Source organism: Lipotes vexillifer, unplaced genomic scaffold, assembly GCF_000442215.2.
Source record: "Lipotes vexillifer unplaced genomic scaffold, Lipotes_vexillifer_v1.1 scaffold472, whole genome shotgun sequence".
Lineage (NCBI taxonomy): Eukaryota > Metazoa > Chordata > Mammalia > Artiodactyla > Lipotidae > Lipotes > Lipotes vexillifer.
In genome coordinates this window covers 531,982-551,929 of record NW_006797698.1, presented here as the reverse complement: position 1 = coordinate 551,929, position 19,948 = coordinate 531,982, and the positions used below count along the sequence as shown (strand labels likewise).

The 19,948-nt window shown below is 41.3% G+C and overlaps 1 protein-coding gene across 2 annotated transcripts in view; it reads left to right on the top strand.

Moving 5' to 3' along the window:
* Positions 1 to 1,070: 1,070 nt before the first annotated feature.
* The window catches only part of LOC103077059 (actin-related protein 3B), a 61,534-nt gene continuing 42,656 nt past the window's right edge, over positions 1,071 to 19,948 (top strand). The window contains exons 1-2 of one of the 2 annotated variants that reach the window (XM_007469798.1): positions 1,071 to 1,220; positions 17,528 to 17,583. In XM_007469798.1, coding sequence (XP_007469860.1) covers positions 1,177 to 1,220; positions 17,528 to 17,583 — 100 coding nt within the window. In that variant the 5' untranslated portion in view covers positions 1,071 to 1,176. The remainder of the gene's footprint in view (positions 1,221 to 17,527; positions 17,584 to 19,948) is intronic. The other variant, XM_007469799.1, reaches the window with a different exon arrangement.

The following is a 19,948-nucleotide window of genomic DNA, read 5'->3' as shown; positions in this document are numbered from 1 at the left end:
CAGAAAGCTCCTAAAAAATAATGTCAGGAATTTATTATAGGGAGGGAGGAGGAAGGAAGTGGGACTTTCAGTACCTTTATAACATAGTCGGTAAGTGGTTGCCTACTTTGGTCCCAGGGTTCCAGTAAGAACTTTTGGACATCATCCCATCTTTGATACTTGAAAACATTTTCCATAATGATCTTGGTGTGGTGTTAACCCAATCTAAGGTCATTCATTCCTAAAGGCTGACCATGCGTTTGTTTTATAGCTTTTTCTTTTACAGAGGAAGGCATGCAGTGTTCTGGTAGGTATAAGAATTCTAACGGCAATTTTTTTTCAATATTCATTCAAAAAACATTTGGGGGCTTCCCTGGTGGCGCAGTGGTTGGGAGTCCGCCTGCCGACGCAGGGGACACGGGTTCGTGCCCCGGTCCGGGAAGATCCCACATGCCGCGGAGCGTCTGGGCCCGTGAGCCATGGCCGCTGAGCCTGCGCGTCCAGAGCCTGTGCTCCGCAACGGGAGAGGCCACAGCAGTGAGAGGCCCGCGTACTGCAAAAAAGGAAAAAAAACAAAAAAAACAAAAAAAAACATTTGGGTGCCTCCCATGAATGCACCAAATACTGTGCTAAGCATCCGGTGATCAATGGTAGGATATTCAGGAGCCCTATCCTAGCGGAGTTTATATTCCATTGGGAGGACAGACTACAAATAAAAATATAAATTTGCTCCAAATGTTGTGAATGAAAGCGATAGATTGTTGAGATAAGAGAGTAAGGTGCAGGGAGGGCACCTAGTGGGTGATCACAGACAACTAATCTAAGAAGGTGACATTTAGACGGAGACTTAAAAGATGAGAAGGAGTCAGCCTTCGGAAATGGGGTCACGTTCACCGTAAGTCAGTTAAAAATAGCCCGCGGGCTCTCCAGCAGCAAGGTTGGACGTATGGGCAACGAGGCTCCGCCGCCAGCACTAAAGATGGCGGACGGGGGGGCGGGGACGGGGAAACGGGGCGTGCCCGCACCGTGATTGGTCAGTCAGGAGAGGCGTCACGTGGGCTGAGGAGAGCATCCGGGCTCCCGGCAGAGGCGCTGCGGAGGCTCCCGGGAGAGGGCGGCGCGGGGTTAGCGCGGCCAGCGGACAGCGGCGGGACCTCCCGGGCAGCCAGCGTGGACGGAGCGGCGCGCGTGCCGAGCATGGCGGGCTCCCTGCCTCCCTGCGTGGTGGACTGCGGCACCGGGTAAGAGCTGCGGGCGCCCACCCCGCTCCCGCGCGGCCCCGCTCCAGCCCCGGCCGAGCACCTGCTCGCGGCCCGCCCCCTCTCTCACCTGGAGGCGCTCCGCCTGGGCCCCGGGTGTCGGCCGACAGCTGGGCAGGTTCGGGCGGCCGGCCCGTCTCCGCGCCCCGCTCCTCTTCTCCACGCCCGCCAGGACCACGCGCGGAACTCGCTCCCCTTGATGCGAAGAGGACCGAGGGGAGGAGTCGGGCCGGCTCGCCTCGCCTCCCGCCTCCTCTCTTCGCGCTCGGCCGGGGCCTCCCGGGATGCCAGGTTTCAGGCAGGCGGCTGCAGACCCCGCTGCCGTCACTTGCCTTCTGCCTGCCTGACGGTGCCCCTACCTTCTCACGTTCTTAAAAGGGGCCCTCGTTTTGGGTTCCCAAACGCATGCCATTTCTCCTTGCTGATGATTCTCACTTACTTGTGGAGGTTTTTATATTCATTTACCAAGTTGACACCTTTTTTTGCAGCCCACTCTGCTCTCTTCCAGGAGTGAATGGTTCTCTCGGGCTAAGCTAGCCTCTTAAAGATCTTTCAAGATGGGGTTTTAATCATTTTTTCCACAAAATATTCCATGGTATGTTCACCTTAGCCTTGATTCTTTTCTGTAGAGAAATGCACTTGGTTTAGTTTCCTTGACAACCTTGTAGGGGTGTCTCCTTTAATTTGCTTCAGTCCGTCTCCTACGGATCGTTCTTTCCTTTTAATGCTGAAGCCACCGGTAGTGGTTACAGGCTGGAAAAAACTGCCTCTTTGCTTGTACTAATTTTCCTTTTTGAAATACACATTGTACCAGAAGTTCCGGGGCTCTTTATTTTAGAAGTTGTTTTGCTATCCAAAACCCAAGCCCAAACCAGTATTGATATTAACCCCCCCGCCCAGTTGTTGGCTTCCTTATTCAACCCCTCCTCCCAGGAACTGGTGTTCACCCCACACCCACCTGAGGTCTGTTTGTGTCAAGAGTGCAGGAAGCAGGTAAAAGTTTTTCCTTCTCACATTTGCACGTGAGATTTTTTGTTTTTGTGGTTTTGGTCTTGTAAAACTATTGAAATGCAAAGCATTTCTTGGCAGAAGCAATAACATGTGGCCACAGGGTTTGTCATACCTCTGCTAATAGTAAGCTGGGGACTTTACTCATCATTCTTGCTGTAAATATCTAAAATGTGGTGCTCAGTTTTGACCTTTTGAGGTAGGTGGTATCTCACTTGGAGGTGTAACTTCAGAATCCCTTTGTTTTATGGCCCAGTTATGTTATTGTCTTCAGGCCATCGTAGGCTTTGGTGTCAGGACTTACAAACAGTGGCCAGGAATCTTCCCAGTGGGTTTCACATGGACATGTTCTGTTGTGGAAACAACAGTGGTTAATTATAAATTTCCAGTGTCCAGTGTGTGGCCAGATGGAGCAGTGTGGAAGAGCCTAAATTTATTTAAGCTTGTTAGTAGCTCTTATATTTCCCATAGAGCTAAGTGGTTTTTGGATTGACTTTTACCTCAGAATACAATAAAAAGGGGTAAAATGCAGATTAAAAATAACTAGGACCAAGGAAAAGAATGGGCCTGGAGCATCACCCTAAACTGTAGACCAGTGGTGCAGCTGACCGGCCTCACATTTGGCCTTGGTCTTCCTGTCTGACAAAATTATAAGAGGGTCGTCAGCAGTTATGTAATTCCTGTCATCGAGAAGGAAGAGAAATACCTGTTTCTCAGGTGAAAAAACTTTTCCTAGTACTGAATTCTAACAGAAAAATTCACACTGAATTATACATAGTGGACCTTAATGATTGAGTAGACAGTGTACTAAATAGTATTTTTTTTTTTTTTTTTTTTTTTTTTTTTTGCGATATGTGGGCCTCTCACTGTCGTGGCCTTTCCCGTTGCCGGACGCGCAAGCTCAGCGGCGATGGCTCACGGGCCCAGCCGCTCCGCGGCATGTGGGATCCTCCCGGACCGGGGCACGAACCCGTATCCCCTGCATCGGCAGGCGGACTCTCAACCACTGCGCCACCAGGGAGGCCCTAAATAGTATTTTTTAATTGCAAATAAATTTCATCCTGGGAGCCTGGCCTCCTCTAATGAGCCCTGAGACCAGCTCAGTGAGCACAGGTGAGCTGGGAGCCACAATAATATGGACCACGGCTCTGCCTGCTCCGGAGATGAGGCTTCATTTACTTAAGTGAATTACTAGGCTGCTTAGTGTTCAGAGAATATCCCACAAAAACTATAGTGTTACTTCTCTTAACTGAACTTTTCGTATTTTTGAAGATTTTAATATTTTTAAACTTACTTTGAAAAATGTCAGATCTACTGAAAAGCTGCAATAAGAGTACCGAAAAACCGGCTATATATTCTCTATCCAGTTTACCAACTATTAACATTTGCTTTATTGTTCTCTATATACTATACACATTATTATTTTCTGAACTGTTTGTAAGTCGCAGACATCGTGCTGTTTTATACCAAGATACTTCAGTGTATCCTTTATGAAAACAAAGACCTTCTCTCATATAGTCACAGACCAGTGATCAAAATCAGAAAATCTAACGTTTATGCAGTAGAGTTGTCTGCTAAGTCTGGATCCCATGAATGGTCCCATTATGTCTCTGGACGCGCAGCTCTCTGCCCTCATCCGGCACCGTACACTGTGTTTGCTTGTCATCATGTCTTTTTAGTCTCGTTTCACTAGACCAGTTCCTTAGCCTTTTTCTGTCTTTCAGGACAGCGACATTTTTGACAGTCAGTTGTTATGGATCATGTTCCTCAATTTAGGCTTGTCTGGTGTTTCTTTATGACAGATACAGGGTGTGTGTTTTTATCAGGAGTACCACAGAAGTGATGTCAAAGCTTCTCAGTGCGTCACATCAGAGGCTTTTCCCCTCCAGCTTTATTGAGGTGTACTTGACACACAGCATAAGTTTAAGGTTACAACGTGTTGATTTGGTACATTTATATATTGCAAAATGATTATCACATTACGATACTAACACCTCCATCCTGTCACATAATTACCTTTTTTTTTTTTTTGTGGGGAGAATATTTAAGATCCACTTGTCTTGGCAACTTTCAAGTATAAAACAGTATTATGAACTATAATCACTGTGTTGCCCATTAGCTCCCCAGAACTTACTCATCCTATCAGAAGGCTGAAGATAGTTGATGACATTCATTTGGATTATTTGGATACGGTGGTGTCGACTAGATTTCTTCATTGTACGGTTACTGTTTTCCCCTTTGTAATTAATGTCACTTGTGGAGAGATATTATGAGATTATGCAAATACCCTTTTCTTCCTTAAACTTTCAGCCATTAGTTTTAGTATCCATTGGTGGTGATTCTTGTTCTAATGGATTATTACAGTGATGGTTGCAATGTTGTGGGTTTTTTTTAAAAACTTCAGTATTTTGTACATTTGTTAGTTAACATTTTACTATAAGGATGCAGTTTTCTGTGGCTCCCATTTATTTATTTATCGTTTGTATGGGTTATTATCTTGTTCAAAGAGTTATTTATGTCATTCTTACTGTATTCAATGGATTATTACTTCTTATTGCCATTATTTATTTTGATGCTTAAATTGTCCAGATGTGGCCAGCAGAAGCCCATTCAGGCTGTTTCTGGAAGTTCTTTAGACATGTCCCCATCATCTTTTGAGCATTTTGTTATTATCAAAAGACTGCAACGTAGCCAGTGCAGTGCATTTGTCTTTTTGCATTTTTGCTGGAGCATCTCTCAGATAGGTTTCTAGAAGTGGGATTTCTGGGTCAAAGGGTAAGTGCATGTGTAATTTTGCTAGACAGTGTCAAATCCCACTCAGTAGTGTGTGTCTTCACCAAGCAACGTGTGAGAGTGCCTATGGCTTCTTACAGACTCACCAGCAGAGTAATTGCCAAATTAAAATTTTTTTTTACCAATCTAGAAGGTAGGAAATGATATCTTATTGTAGTTTTAATTTGAATTTCTTATATTATTATGTGGGAAGATGAGCATCTTTTCGTATGGTTAAGAGGCATTTGCGTTTCTGTTTTCTGTCTCTTCGTTTCTCTAGCCAGTTTTTCTGTGGGTTTTTAAGTCTTTTGCTTCTTTATTTTTAGAAGCTCTTTATGGATTGGGGTGTGGTGAGGTTCATTGATTTGCTAGGAACAAGCACAGTATGATAGTGAAAAGGTAAAAGCAAGAGCAGCCAAGGAAAAAGGCACATGGGGCAGGGTCTGGAGGAAACCAGGAGCAAGCATCCGGAATCCTTTCTCAGTGCCCAGAGTTTTTATTGGCTGCTGGTCATGGCACCTCCTGCCTAGCACAAACCAGAATTCCAGAGTCTCAGAAGGAAAGCAGGTGTTCAGCATAAACTGTATTTGTGTTAATTTTATAATCTGGTACTTTACAAAATGCTCTTATTGTTTGTATGAATTTTTCCCTTGATCTTTAGGGTTTTCCAGATACAGAATTTTGTCATTGGCAAATAGAAATTGTTTTCCCTCTTCCTTTCCGTTTTTAGGAGCTCTGATTGCCTTTTTTTTTTTTCTTTATTTTGACATACTGCAGTGGCCATTGCCTCCAAATAATGTTAAGTAGGAGTGGAGTTAGTGGGCATTATCCTTTTGTTCCTTACTTTAGTGGAATAGTTTCTGGTGTTTCTAAAATAAGTAAGATGCTGGCTTTTGGGCTGCTGTGTGTATGTACATACTTACACACGTATACAAATATATGTTAAGAAAATTATACAAATATATTAAGAAAGTATCTGTCAACTGCTGTATTTTGGAATGTTATAACATGAATGAGTGTTGCATGTTGTATGATTTCTTTATAATAAATGGAACATGTGGTTTTCTTCCTTAGCCAGTTAATGTGGTGGATTTCCTAATATTGAACCACTCTTGCATTCTGTAATAATCCCCACTTGATCGTGCTGCATTATTTTTTGATGTGTAGGTAGATTCTGTTAATATTTTATTTAGATTTTCATGTCAGTATCAGTATGAATTATAGTTCAGTTTTCTGGTGCATTCTTTGTCAGATTTTGGGATCAGTGTTACACTCTCTTCATAAAACAAATTAAGAAGTTTTCTTTCTTTTTCTGTGCTCTGGAATAGTTTAAGTAATTTTGGGATTATCCGAGTTTTAAAGTCTTGGTAGGATTCCCCAGTGAAACTGTCTGAGCTTAGTGCTTTCTTGAGAGGAGAGTCCTGCTGCCCTTTACATTTCTTCTAAGGCTGGTTAGACTTCCTACCTCGAGTGGAATCAATTTTGGTGTGTTGTATTTGTCTAAAGAAAAATTCTATTTCATCTAGATTTTTCAAATTTATGTATGTAGTAGTCTCATGATTTAAAAAAATCTTTGTTTTTATGGCTATTTTTCCCTTTGTTGCTCAAATTTATTTTGTTTTCATCCTTTTTTCTTCATGGCTTACCTAATGATATGCCTATTTTGTGGATCTTTTTTTTTTTTTTAAAGATAAGCTTTGGGGTTTATTTATTAGTTCTGTTATTTTTCTGTTTTTTTTTTTTTTATTTTGGTGGGGGGAGATAGGGTTTTTTGGATTATTTTCTGATATTTTTTGTTTGTTTTTTGTTTTTGATAAGTGTGAAGTGGTACCTTGTGCTTTTGATTTCTATTTCCCTGATGACAAGTGATGTTCAGCATCTTTCTCTGTGGTTAGATATGGCCTCTTTGGAGAAATGTCCAGATAAATACTTCCGGACATAAAATTCGCTGAGTTAGGAAATACAAGATGCCTTGTAAGAAAAGTTCTGAGGACCAGAGGTTTCACTACTGTTCCTCTGTGGAGCCATCCCCTCTCTCAATTCCCTTCTAGTTAGACAAGAGAAGCTGGAACCTTTCTTTGCCCATGTCCCCTGCATCGGCAGGCGGACTCTCAACCACTGTGCCACCAGGGAAGCCCTATTTTTCTGTTTTTTGATTATTTCTACTTTTATTTTTATTTCTTTCTTCTGCCTTCCTTTTTTTTTTTTGTTTTTGAGTTGGATATTAAATTAATTTTAATTTTCCCTTTATATTGAAAAAGTATTTAATTTTGGCTGTTATGTCTTTAACTACATGTATCCCTTACGTACAGGGATTTGGGTATAGTTTCTCATTATCGTTTTCAAGACATTTCTGTATTTTTCTTTTGAATTTCCCTCTTAACTCAATATTTCTATACGAGTATGTTTTAAAATTTTCAGGTAAAAGGGCCTTTTTTTTTGTTTTTAATTCTAGTTTTATTACATTATGGTCAGAGTGCTGTTTATATTCTATTCTTTAGACTTCACTGTGTCTAAGATATGGTCAATTTTGTGAATGTTCTGTATGTACTTGGAAAGAGGAATATTCCCTATTGGTGTGTTCGGAGTTCAGTGTATATCTATATGAGCTATCTTCTTAATGATGTTATTTAGGTCTTCCAGTTTTTTTGTCCACTTACTCTTTGACTGAGAATGGTGTGTTAAGTGCTCCTATCACTAGTGTGTTTCTTGTTTATTTCTTCTTGCTTTGTGACAGTTACTGCTGCCTTATTGAGTGCCTGCATGTGTAGATTTGACTTACTGATTTTGAACTTCACCAGGGGTGATATAGGTGGGCTGTTTGTTGGGAAATCTCCTGGTCTTAAGGTCTTTGGCTCTTTCCTCTTGAGCTGGTCGTTTTCCCCAGAGGATAACTTCTGATCATCTGCCTGGAGGGTGGGGTCTGGGTGCTTGTGTTGTGAGAGCTGAGTTGGGGGCAGAGAAGGGCGTGGGAGAGGGCCTCTGAGCCGTCAGCTTTTTTCTGTATTCAGTCAGGTAACCCCTTTCTTTTCAGAATGGTTCCCGGACTTGCCCAGGCCAGGTGACTTGGGAGTCCAAAGGCCCTTGGCTTTACACTCTCTAGAGTCTGCTTGTGGGAATGCGGGGGTCAGGGAAGGGTGGTCACCCTGAAGTGTGGGGCGGGAGGGAGCAGTATCACCTCAGCTTCATGTTTTGGACCCTTCAATCCTGGTTCCACAGGTGCCTGTGCAGCCACTCATTCTGGGGCTTTTCAGGGTCCGGGGTGTATTGGGCTGGTTCTCAGCTTTGCCCACTGCTGGATTTTATATACCTCCAAAGCCACTTACTACTGGTCCTCTGCTCTCCAGGGCCAGAATTTTGCTGTTACCTCCTCTTCTTTTCTCCCTATTGTTGTCATTTATATATCTTAAAAAAATCATTTTGCTTTGGTTTTAGTGGGGCTTCGGGACAGAGTGAAATTAGATCATGTTTAGTCCACCGTTTTACCTTGGAAGTCAGAGTTCACTTGGTAATGCACCAAACCCACAAAGAGGCCGCACATCATGAACTTATATTTACTAGCCACAGGGCAGAGAACGCTGCTGCAGAAGAAGAAATGGACAGGTGTATAGGGTAAGGTAAAATTTACAGATCAAATAGAGAAAAAGAAAAGAAAGGATGTTGGATTTAGATAAAATAATGAATAAATTTGAACTTACATGTTTAACTGTGTCCTGTAAACAGAGACTACCCTTTTTTGTATGACAGACAACCCAAGAAACGTTTGAAGAACTTGATCATATGTTAATATACAGTGTACAGTGTGGGGAGCATATATTATTTAGAACCCTATCATTAGGATCTGGGAGCAATTTTAGTTTTATCAAAATCATATTCTGGGGCTTCCCTGGTGGCGCAGTGGTTGAGAGTTCGCCTGCCGATGCAGGGGACGCGGGTTCGTGCCTCGGTCCGGGAAGATCCCACATGCCACGGAGCGGCTGGGCCCGTGAGCCATGGCCGCTGAGCCTGCGCGTCCGGAGCCTGTGCTCTGCAACGGGAGAGGCCACGACAGTGAGAGGCCTGCGTCGCACAAAAAAAAAAAAAAAAAAAAAAAATCATATTCTGAGTCAGTGTAGTCACTTTTTAAAAAACTGAAAACATCTTAGGAGGGGGTAGAGCTATTCTGGTTGAAGTTGGGCGTTTGAGACTGGACCTCATAAGAGGTCTCAATCAAAAAAACCTCCCTGCAGGATACAGTTTCAAAAACACTGTTTTAAAATGTGACATTTCCACTTTCAAACATAAATTAATCGAGCTTACATTGTCACCTTCTGCTCTAGACACATGGTTGTAGGCGGGATATATATAAGTATGTTGAGTTGATGGTAGTCAGATTAATCCTCCTCATTGCAGGCAGTTACTGCTGTGGGCAGAGGGGCCTTTAACAAGAGGAGCGAAAGAAGTTTTGCACAAGGACCTTTTAAAATGTTTGGGGCAAATAAGGATATACTTTATTTACAGAAAGAGACATTGGAGGATACATGAGAATAGGATGGAAGACGAAATGGGGTAGATGGGTGTAGGAGTGAGAGTGAGACTTTTTATAGGTACCTTTTTAGAGTGTTTGGAAATTTGAACTATGAGAACATATTTGGTTAACAGGCAGACTTGTAACTCTTGGTCTTGCTTTGTGCAGCTATTGATCTGTTTCCGTATCTTCTGTCTGTCCTGATTTCCGTATGAGAAAAGGTCTCAGGTCAGGGGATGTGTGGAAGGTGGCACTGAGTTTGAGAATATGGCTGGCAGTCTGTAAGCTTAGTTTATGTATTTTTGAGAATGATGCTTGCCCCCACCATGCTGGCTGTCCTTTGGGAAGATGGTGTTCAAATAAACAAACAAAAAATCAAAGCCTTTTAATGTAAAAGTTGTTGATCTTAATTCCTTATGTACACATGTTTGGGAAAATCTGATTGATGTGTCTCTTCATGTATCACGTATATCAGATGTACACAGAACTGGAAGAGAAACGATACAGAATTTTAGTATAGGGAGAGACTTTCAAGGTAGAAACTGCAAAGGAAATTATTCAGGAAAATAACTGGCAGATTTGATCACCTAAATTGTTTAAACAGTTATATTTCAGAAAATGTATAACTGAAGGTAAAAAACAAACTCAGAAAAATTAATATATATGAGCAAGCATTAATATCCTCAGTATGTAAGAGTTTACATAAATTGATAAGATCCAGAAGTCTAGTAGAAAAATTATCAAGGACAATTCATGGAAGAAATACAGATCATGACTACACATCAGATACCATTCAGTAGTAAAATAAAATTATTGACCGTGAGATCCTTTTACTTTTTGAATTAGGAGATATTTTCCAGAAATGGTCATGTTTAACATTGAAGTAGGGATTGTTATTACTCACCTTGTACCAATGAAGCAACTAAAATAGGAGGGATTAAAGTCACAGAGCTAGTGCTGCGCTTTGAACCCAGCACTGTGGGCCCCATTAACTCCCTCACAATAGGAAAATATACTGTTTTGCAACTATTTTTACTATGAACTTCCCTCTGGGAACTGCTTTTGCTGCATCCCATAGATTGTGTAAGATTGTGTTTTTACTGGCATTTGTCTCAAGGTATCTTTTAATTTCCTCTTTGGTTTCATTTTTGACTCATTGGTTTTTAAGCACAACTGTTTTCAAATTATATCTATATATGGCCAGTAACATAAGTCTGCTTCATTTTTGTTGGTTGTGTTGCATTTTATTGAATGATTGCAATATAGTTTATCCTCTGTTTATGTCATTTGAGTGTTTCCAGTTTTTTCATTGTTTTGCTGTTATAATGCTGTAGAGAACATTTTTTGTGCATATCTTTTCATACGTGTAAAAGTGCTTCTGTGGGGTAAATACTTAGAAATGTGCTATTTGGACAGTAGGGTGTATGCATTTAAAACTATTTGGATAATATGGTATATGCATTTATAATGTTGATAGGTAATGTGAAACTTCTCTTTGTAATGACACTTTAGCCTTTTAATAACACCCATGTATAATTTACTACCACCTTCTTCAGTATTGGCCCAGATTTTGAATGCTTTTGCATTAAATTTGTAGGTGAATTTAGTGATATGTGATGTTTCTTTTAAAACTCTTGACGACTCCTGTATGAATAAGGTGTGTCTCTGTTTGTCTCCTTGTATATGGAGAGTTCTTCACATCATATGGTTTATTCTCAAGGGTAATATTTTTCTGTGTTGTTGCCATTGTGAATGGGATCTTTTCATCCAGTGTATAGTCTCACTTGTTACTGGTAGGCAAGTTGCTGATTTTTGTCTCTTCATTGAGTAACTGGCCATCTTGCTGAATTCCCTATTGCTTTTAGTTTATCACTTAATTTCCTTTGATATTCCAGGTCTGTAATTATGATTTACAAATAAATTTTGCCTCCTCTTTCCCAGTACTATTCCTTTTATTTAGTTCTTTGTGATTTGTATTATCTGGTTCTTCCAAAACAATGTTAAATGAGAGTTATGGTAGTGGGTCTCCTTGGCTTCGTTCTGTCTTCAATAGGAATGCTTCTAATTTTTCACTGTCTTTTGGTTTGAGAGATTCCCCCCCCCCCATTATCTCTTCCTAAGGATTAACTATTTCTGTTTTGAGCCTTTTTTTTTTCCCACTACTAGATTGTTTTCATCACACCCTAATTACATAGTTTGCATTGAAAAGCATTGCCTACATTTTTTTTCCCATAGAATACTTAAACACACAGTATTCTAAATAAGACAGACTTGGTACATCTGAGTCCTTTCTTCTGAGCCTCTAGCCAGTATTAAACTTCAGCATTACAGGTACATTTTATCTGATAATATGGTAGGTGTAGATGGTTTTGTTAGAACGTGAGCGTGAGGATGGGGAGCTTGCGTTACCTAAAAATTCACAGGTGATCGCATGCGGTACAGTTTAGTCAGTGATTCCTGGGCTGGTTGATCGTCAGAACCATGGCAGGGGAGGGGCAGGGGATGTTTAAAATACGGATGCCCAGGCTCCTTCTCTGTGATTCTGGGACAGGCCCTGGGAATGTGTATTTTCAGAAGCTTCCCAGGTGATCTGATCAGTCAGGCTTGGTACATTCTTTCTAGATGCCTACCCAGATGATCTTAAACTCACCTGCCGGATAATGTGGGCCATGCTACCGTGAAAAACTCAATCTGAAATCATGTTTCGAACAGGTGACCATTTTAAAAAAAGTATAATTCACATCAGTTATTGTACGGCTTCCATTTATTTATTTTTACATTACATTTTTTTTAAAATTGAAGTATAGTTGATTTACAATGTGTTAGTTTCTGGTGTACAGCAGAGTGACTCAGTTATACATGTATATATTCTTTTTCATTATAGATTATTACAAGATATTGAATATACTTCTTTGTGCTATACAGTAGGACCTTGTTGTTTATCTGTTTTATATATGGTAGTTCGTATTTGCTAATCCCAAGCTCCTAATTTCTGCCTCCCCCCCTTTCCCCTTTGGTCATCATAAGTTTGTTTTCTGTGTTTGTGAGTCTAACAGGTGAACATTTGGGGGAACATTTTGAAGACAAGGGCCGTGTTTCCCCTCCTCTCCCTCTCTCAGTGTCCTCCTATATGCCTGCTACATAATTTCTAGCTAGTAAACTGGTTGGAATGTTTCTTTGTTTGCATAAATGGTGTCTTGAACACTTTACCTGTTTAAGAGTTGTGTTTTACTTGTTGATTTCTTTTTGGTTGTGTTCTTTGTATAGTTGCACCATTGTAAGATCATCTCTAATGGGGTGTGCCAATCTAGCACTGGGTTGTCCTCCTAGGAGAGAATTTTAGGAGGAACACTTGTTAGTTATATTTACAGTGTTCTGTTTAATAGGGTCTTGTTGAAATTGTATATGAAACTGTATTGATGAAGATTTTGTTAAAATTTAAAATTTGAATGTCTCTTAAAAAATCTTGTCACATGTTCCTTACATTGTGGTTATTCAAAGTGAGAAAACCTCAAGTGTATTTGATGCTATATAAAAAATAGCACAGGAAGATTCAAAGACATTAAATTACCATAAAGTGATCTGAGTAATTTGTGCTTTTGCCAGTGGTTTTAATTGTTTCAGTTTTGCTAGCAAAGGAAGGGAAGACCTCATAGTTAGTTGTTAGTACCTACAAATATTAATATAGTTTAATGTTAGTTTGTCTCAGTCATGAAGATCATTGTTTGCCGAATGTTACTGCTGCAAGGTACTCATGTGATTGTGTGACAGAAAGCCTCCCTCCTGTGAAGGCTGTGCTGTCTCAGAACATGGTGACTTCAGAATCTGAACACTCTAGCAACTGATGCCAAGTGGCATGTGGTAGTGGCATCATCAGTATGTAGTTGAATTTTAGAGCTGTGGGCCTGAAAAGGGCCCCATGCATTTCTGCAGCCTGACCTTTTGCTGCTGTAGGCCATTGTTTATGATTTCAGGGCACAGAACTTGGGATGGAGTTGAGCCATGGTTGTTGAAGGACACGTGGTACTTTTAGTTTCACTGCCGGTGCAGTTTATCTCCATCACTTCACAAATTAGTTTGTGGTGTTTAGAGTGGGCATGGCAGAAAGACTGAGTAATATGATTTGGGACACAGAGCGTCCTGTTTTTTAAAAAAATTTTCAGGGACTTCCCTGGTGGCGCAGTGGTTAAGAATCTGCCTGCCAGCGCACGGGGTATGGGTTCGATCCCTGGTCCGGGAAGATCCCACATGCCGCGGAGCAACTAAGCCCGTGCGCCACAACTGCTGAGCCTGCACTCTAGAGCCTGCGAGCCACAACTGCTGAGCCCATGTGCCACAACTACTGAAGCCCATGCGCCTAGAGCCCATGCCCCGCGACAAGAGAAGCCACCACAATGAGAAGTCTGCGTACCGCAACGAAGAGTAGCCCCCGCTCGTCGCAACTAGAGAAAAGCCCACGTGCAGCAACGAAGACCCAATGCAGCCAAAAGTAAATAAATAAATTGATTAATTAAAATTTTTTTCCAAAAATTTAAATTAGGAAATATTTCAAAGATACAGAAAAATAATAGTAAAAAATAACTGAAACATATAGCTAGCACTGTTGTAGTGCTCGTTCTATTTATCTTTTTAATATATTAACTCACTAATCCTAGGGGATAGGTTGTATTATGATCCTCCTTTTAACAGATGGAGAAACTGAGATACAGATAGTTACACATTTGGCAAATAACAGAACTGGGATTTGAACTTTGGCAGTCTGGTGCCAAAGTGCATGGTCACAACCAATACAATACACTGTTGCCTTTTAGAAATACTAAAAGTAATATAACGGACATGAATGATACTTAGCGCCTCATTTTAATAAATGTTAGCATTTTTCTATACAGTTGACCCTTGAACAACAGTGGGGCTAGGGGCACCAACCCCCCCACCCCACAGTTGAAAATTCGTGGATAACGTTTGACTCTCTCAAAACAACAACTAATAGCCTACTGTTGACCTTACTGACGACATAAACAGTCGATTAACACATATTTTGTTGTATGTATTATATTCTTAAAGTAAGTTAGAGAAAAAAAAATCATAAGAGAAAATACATTTATAGCACTGTACTGTATTTATTGGTACCATAAGTTTACATCATCTGTTTACAAGATGCATCATCTGTCAGTACCTACAAAGTATTATACAAAACACTGTAGATGTTATATGTGTTACTAACACTAGACATCAAAAATGAAAAGAAAATGTGAAAAAGGAATTCATATTTATTTACAATGCATTTCAAGCATTAATAACGAAGAGGCAGCAGTATGATGGAAACCTAGTGTAATTGATACATCTGCTTCTCGGTAGCCCAGCCTATACACTGATGGATGAATTGTTACAGAATTTTTATGGTAAACAGTATTACAGTCATATTCATAATACAGTTTTGGAAACATTGTTGCATTTTACACACCACCACTTACCTGTGATGATAGACTGATCTGCAGGTTCTCCAAGTACTGGAGAGAGAGAGAGAGAGAGAGGGAGGCATACTGTAATGTAACTCTTTGAAAGCAAAGTAAGAAGATGAACACATTATTAATTTTATTAATTTTATTTTATTTTTTTCATTTTATTTTTTTATTGAAGTATATAGTTGATTCATTTATTAATTTTATATTATGTATCACTTAACCTTGCGCCTGTGTAAGGGTAGGCTATATCCAGTTCAGTGTAAGTCTTGCACACGGTCTTCTCCACATATATTTTGGTATATTTGTTGAAAAGAAATCCACACATAAGTGGGCCTGTGCAGTTCAAACATGTGTTGTTCACAGGGTCAGTGGTATTAATATTTGTTTCAGGTATTTTTTATTTTTTTTGAAATAACCCTATTAGACAAAACCAAGTGTGAGAGGTTGTATTAGACAATTGTCTTTGGTCTTTTCTTGTCCCATCAAATTGTTTTTCTGACTGTCAGCACCCCCCCCTTTCAAACACTGGTTCCTTCCCCAGCAGTTTGCCAGTGATTGCCTTTTCTTACACCTGGTAAGAACTCATTCAGCAGATACTTATGGAGTGTCTGCCACAGCCAGGACTGTGCCAGGGTGGAGATAAAATTAAGAAGGAGGACCCTGGGGCTTCCCTGGTGGCACAGTGGTTGGGAGTCCGCCTGCCGATGCAGGGGACACGGGTTCGTGCCCCGCTCCGGGAAGATCCCACGTGCCGTGGAGCGGCTGGGCCCGTGAGCCATGGCCGCTGGGCCTGCGCGTCCGGAGCCTGTGCTCCGCAACGGGAGAGGCCGCAACAGTGAGAGGCCCGCGTACCACAAAAAAAAAAAAAAAAAAAGAAGGACCCTGTTCTGGTCATCCTGCAATTCATAATCTAACAGTGTGGGAGGGTGGGCTTCTTCAAGTACGAGGTGGGTGGTGTGGCTGGTGAGCGAAGTGGCCCCTGTTAAAAGCACAGACTTAGGTGCAGTGCAGTGATTCTAGTGATTTCTGGCCTGCTTGTTAGCTTCTCTGGACTTCTTTAGCCTTGGGTCAGTCATTCACTTCGTTTATATTTGTTATTTGGAATTTATTTCCAGGAAAATGGTTCAGTTGAAGATGATCTGGAATTCTTAAAGTTCAGTATATATTGCCTCCCCTGGGCTCTGGCTTGGCTTCAACTCTGCTTTTGGGTCTGGCGAGCCCTGGAGTTGAGGACTCGTGGGTCCACTTGGTTTGTGTACTTCGGTAGAACTTGGGAGTGCCCTCAGATGGGTCTTGCCTTTTATAAACTCCTTGTTGGGCCTGATGGGTCTCAGGGCCTGGCCTTGCCCAAACTCATGTGACACCAAGACGTTAGTTCCTTGGAGACTGAGCAGTAAGGCATGATTTAAGTGGACCCGACTTGCTTTTTTTGTCTCCCTAAACCTTATTTATTTAATGTGTGTTCAAAAATAGTAAAATTAGCATACGGTTAAAATACATTTAAAAATCATAAAATTAATTTATTAGAACTTCGAATGTATTAATCACATCAAAAAATTTAGTATCAAGCATATTGAAATAATTTGTAAAATAGCATGAATTAATAAAGTTGCTTTCAGCACTACTAGGAAGTGTTTTTATTCCTTGGGAGCATTGCTGCAGAATGATGGCTCCTTGTTTCTACCTGACTGCTTGGTACAGAGGGCCTGCTGAGAAGGGGGGCACTCAGGAATCTTTCCAGGGTCACATTTCCAGCAGATGGTTCCGGGGGGTGGTCCCCACCCCACTTTTTTTTTTTTAATTTAAATTTAGGAGGTAAGCAAATGCTTTTGGAACAGATGGTAGTATTTTGGCATTCATTTTAGTTAAGACTTTTGGAATCCATCATAAAGAGTATCTTGACAGAAGATGGGCTCGTTCTGAAATGAGATGATAGAGAGCTGCTTCTGTCGGATACTCTCAGTACCTGGCAGTAGCTTTTCTAGACATGTGCCATGACACTTTAAGAAAAATTATGGAATTCCCTAACCCCCCCAAAAGTTCATGAAGTTTGGGAAGTAAGTACATTTTTTTGAGAGGCAGCTCTGGAATTAGAGCCTGCATATTTAGATTTGGGTTCTTTTTCTGTTCACTAGCTGTTTGGCTCTGGGCAGCTTAATTAACTTCTTAGTGCCTTGGTTTTCTCATCTGCAAAACAGGGATAATATTTACTTCCTTTGTAGGATTTTTGTAAAGATTAAAAGAATATAAAAGCACCTTAAAATTATTAGGGATACACAAATGTAATTCATGTGTTAATACATGAATTTTACAAGTAGAAACAGGCATAATATTTTATGTTTTTGTAACTGCTTGCTTATCTGAAATTAGCGTTTGATTCTTAGTCATCACGAGGTTTTTTTTTTTTCCTTTAATTTCATGGGCATATTTTCAGTCTTGATATTTTAGGACTTGGAGAGCTTATAATAAAAGACATTATTGGGATATAGAGGAGAGTATTATTATCTAAACATGTGTTGATGACTTTGTGCTTTTAGGTATACCAAGCTTGGCTACGCAGGCAACACTGAGCCACAGTTCATTATTCCTTCATGTAAGTAAAGCTCCACCCTCGGTTTATAAAGGATTGTGTTTCTTATAATTGTTCTAAACATTCTAATTCTGTTTTTCAAGGTATATGAATTTACTTGCCATCTTCTTTTAGATGATTGTTCTGGTTACCGGGGAGTTATTTATGTTGGCATCTGGCTGCTGAGTATTGCTATCGGCCGTAGCAGTCACCTAAACCCTCCCAACTTTCTAGTCCTTTGCTTCTCTTCTGATACAGTCCTTTGTCACAGTCGTTGGAGTTTCAGCTTGGGTGGTTGGCAGAGGCCTTCATTCAGTCGTACATGTCTCAGCTACTTAAAAGACGTATATGTGGTTCCTTAAGGTTAATTTGTAATTTTAAGTAAGTACAGTTTTATTAACTTAGCACTTTGGTGGACTATCTATTGTATTACACTGTTTACTTTATTGAAAGATATATATATATTTTTTTGAAAGGAGAGGCCTGTTTAATTATGTTCTGAAGTGTTCTGTTTTTGTTTAAATGTTAGTCAGTAGAGCATAATAAGGGAAGAAACGTCTACATTTTGGCCAGAGTGCATCTTGCCCACTCTTTATTCACAGGAGACCCCAAGGTCAGGTTGGTTGTCCACAGGGTAGAATTCTTCTCTGAAACTGTTTAACTTCTGGGTTATTTTTTGGAGACCGTTTACCAAAGAGGCAGGTATGTCAGTCAAGAGTGGAGTGAAGTTCTGCCTCCTAAATGTAGCCCTTGTAAGATAAGTCACGATCTTAGAAACTGTAAGCTGTCGTGGGCGCAGGGACTTCTGAGCAACAGGCTCTTTGACCCCGGTAGAGTGTGAGCAGCCTCTCAGAGCGTTAGGGAAGGAGCTGAGTTCTTAGTATTTGGTCAAGGGAGACCAAAGCCTTTCTGGTGGATACGGGTATTCAGATTGCTAGAAAGTGCGCCCTCATTCCTTGAGAACATTTAACTCACGTCATTCCAGGTCCTTGCTTGCTGGATAACTGATCATGAACTTGATTTTCTAGGTCTAAATACTTGGTTACTATGATGGGGTGTCCTTGACAATAGGCACGCTTGGTCTGCTGGTCCTCATTTTAAATTCATGGTTTGTTGTATTAGTCTGGTAGGGCTGCCATAACAAAATACCGTAGACTGGATGTCTTAACCAACAGACATTAATTTTATCACAGAATAGAAGCTTGAAGTCCAAGATCAAGGTGCCGTCAGGGTTGGTTTCTGGTGAGGCCTCTCTCCTTGGCTTGTGGATGGTGCCTTCTCACTGTGTCCTCACATGGCCTTTTCTTGTGTGTGTGCATGGCTGAGAGAGAGACCTCTGGTATCTCTTCCTCTTCTTATAAGGACACCAGTCCTGTGGAACTGAGGCTCTACCCTTATGACCTCATTTAACCTGAGAGGTCCCATCTCCAAATACAGTCACATTGGGGGTTAGGGCTTCAACATAAGAATTTTGAGGGGACACAGTTCAGTCCATAACAATTGGCATTCTGTAGGATAGATCAGTCTTCTGTGGATTTTATATTGTGAATGCCAGGGAACTGGATCATTCCATGCTGAATTTGTAAATTGGAATTGGACTTTCTGATTTTTCAAAGCAGATTAGTTTTAACCTTGTGAAGTGCAGCAGCTCTGAGAGGATTAACTTGCATCTCTTGCTTTAATACAGTTGTCGGCAGCATTCAGCTGGCTGCACCACTTCACCTGTCATCATTAACAGAGAGGGGATTGAAGTCAGCTATTAGCAGGATTCCATTCACTGTCAGCAGGCGCGGCAGCTCTCACATTGGTGCTGAGAACAGCAGTGGTGGAAGCTAGAAAGAAAAAGGTCAAGGAGGCAGGAGTAAAGGAAGAGTTATACCCTTGGCTGAATTTGTTGCAAGAGTTAGAGAAGCCGTGGGGGACAGAAGGGAGTGCGTTGGGACAGGTGGGCAGAGGGCCTCGGGTACCTTGGGCAGCAGGCCTGCTGCGCTCTCAGTCCTGGCAACCGAACCCTGTTTGTCGTTACAGAGGCTCTGTTCACAAGGTGAAGTTCAAGACGCAAAGTGGCTTCCAAAGAGAGAAGGGAGCTTGTCTGTACGTGTGTGGCTGTGTGGAGAGTGCCGGGACAGGGCCTTTCTGGTTCTGGTGGGCACAGAGGGGAGGCACCCCCCAGGCAGAGGGTGGTGGGAGAGCGGGCTGGGAACGTGGAGAAGCACCAGCACTTGTGTCTTAAGGAATTGTCATTTTATTTTGCAAACGGGGAACCTTTGCATCGTTTCCCAGCCTCCCTCAGGGGCCTTGTCCCAGACTAGAGAGTCGCCGGGCCCTGTCCTGGTCCACCAGGGCAGCCTTGCCTGTATCTTATTTATTTGAGCTTCTGTGCAGAATT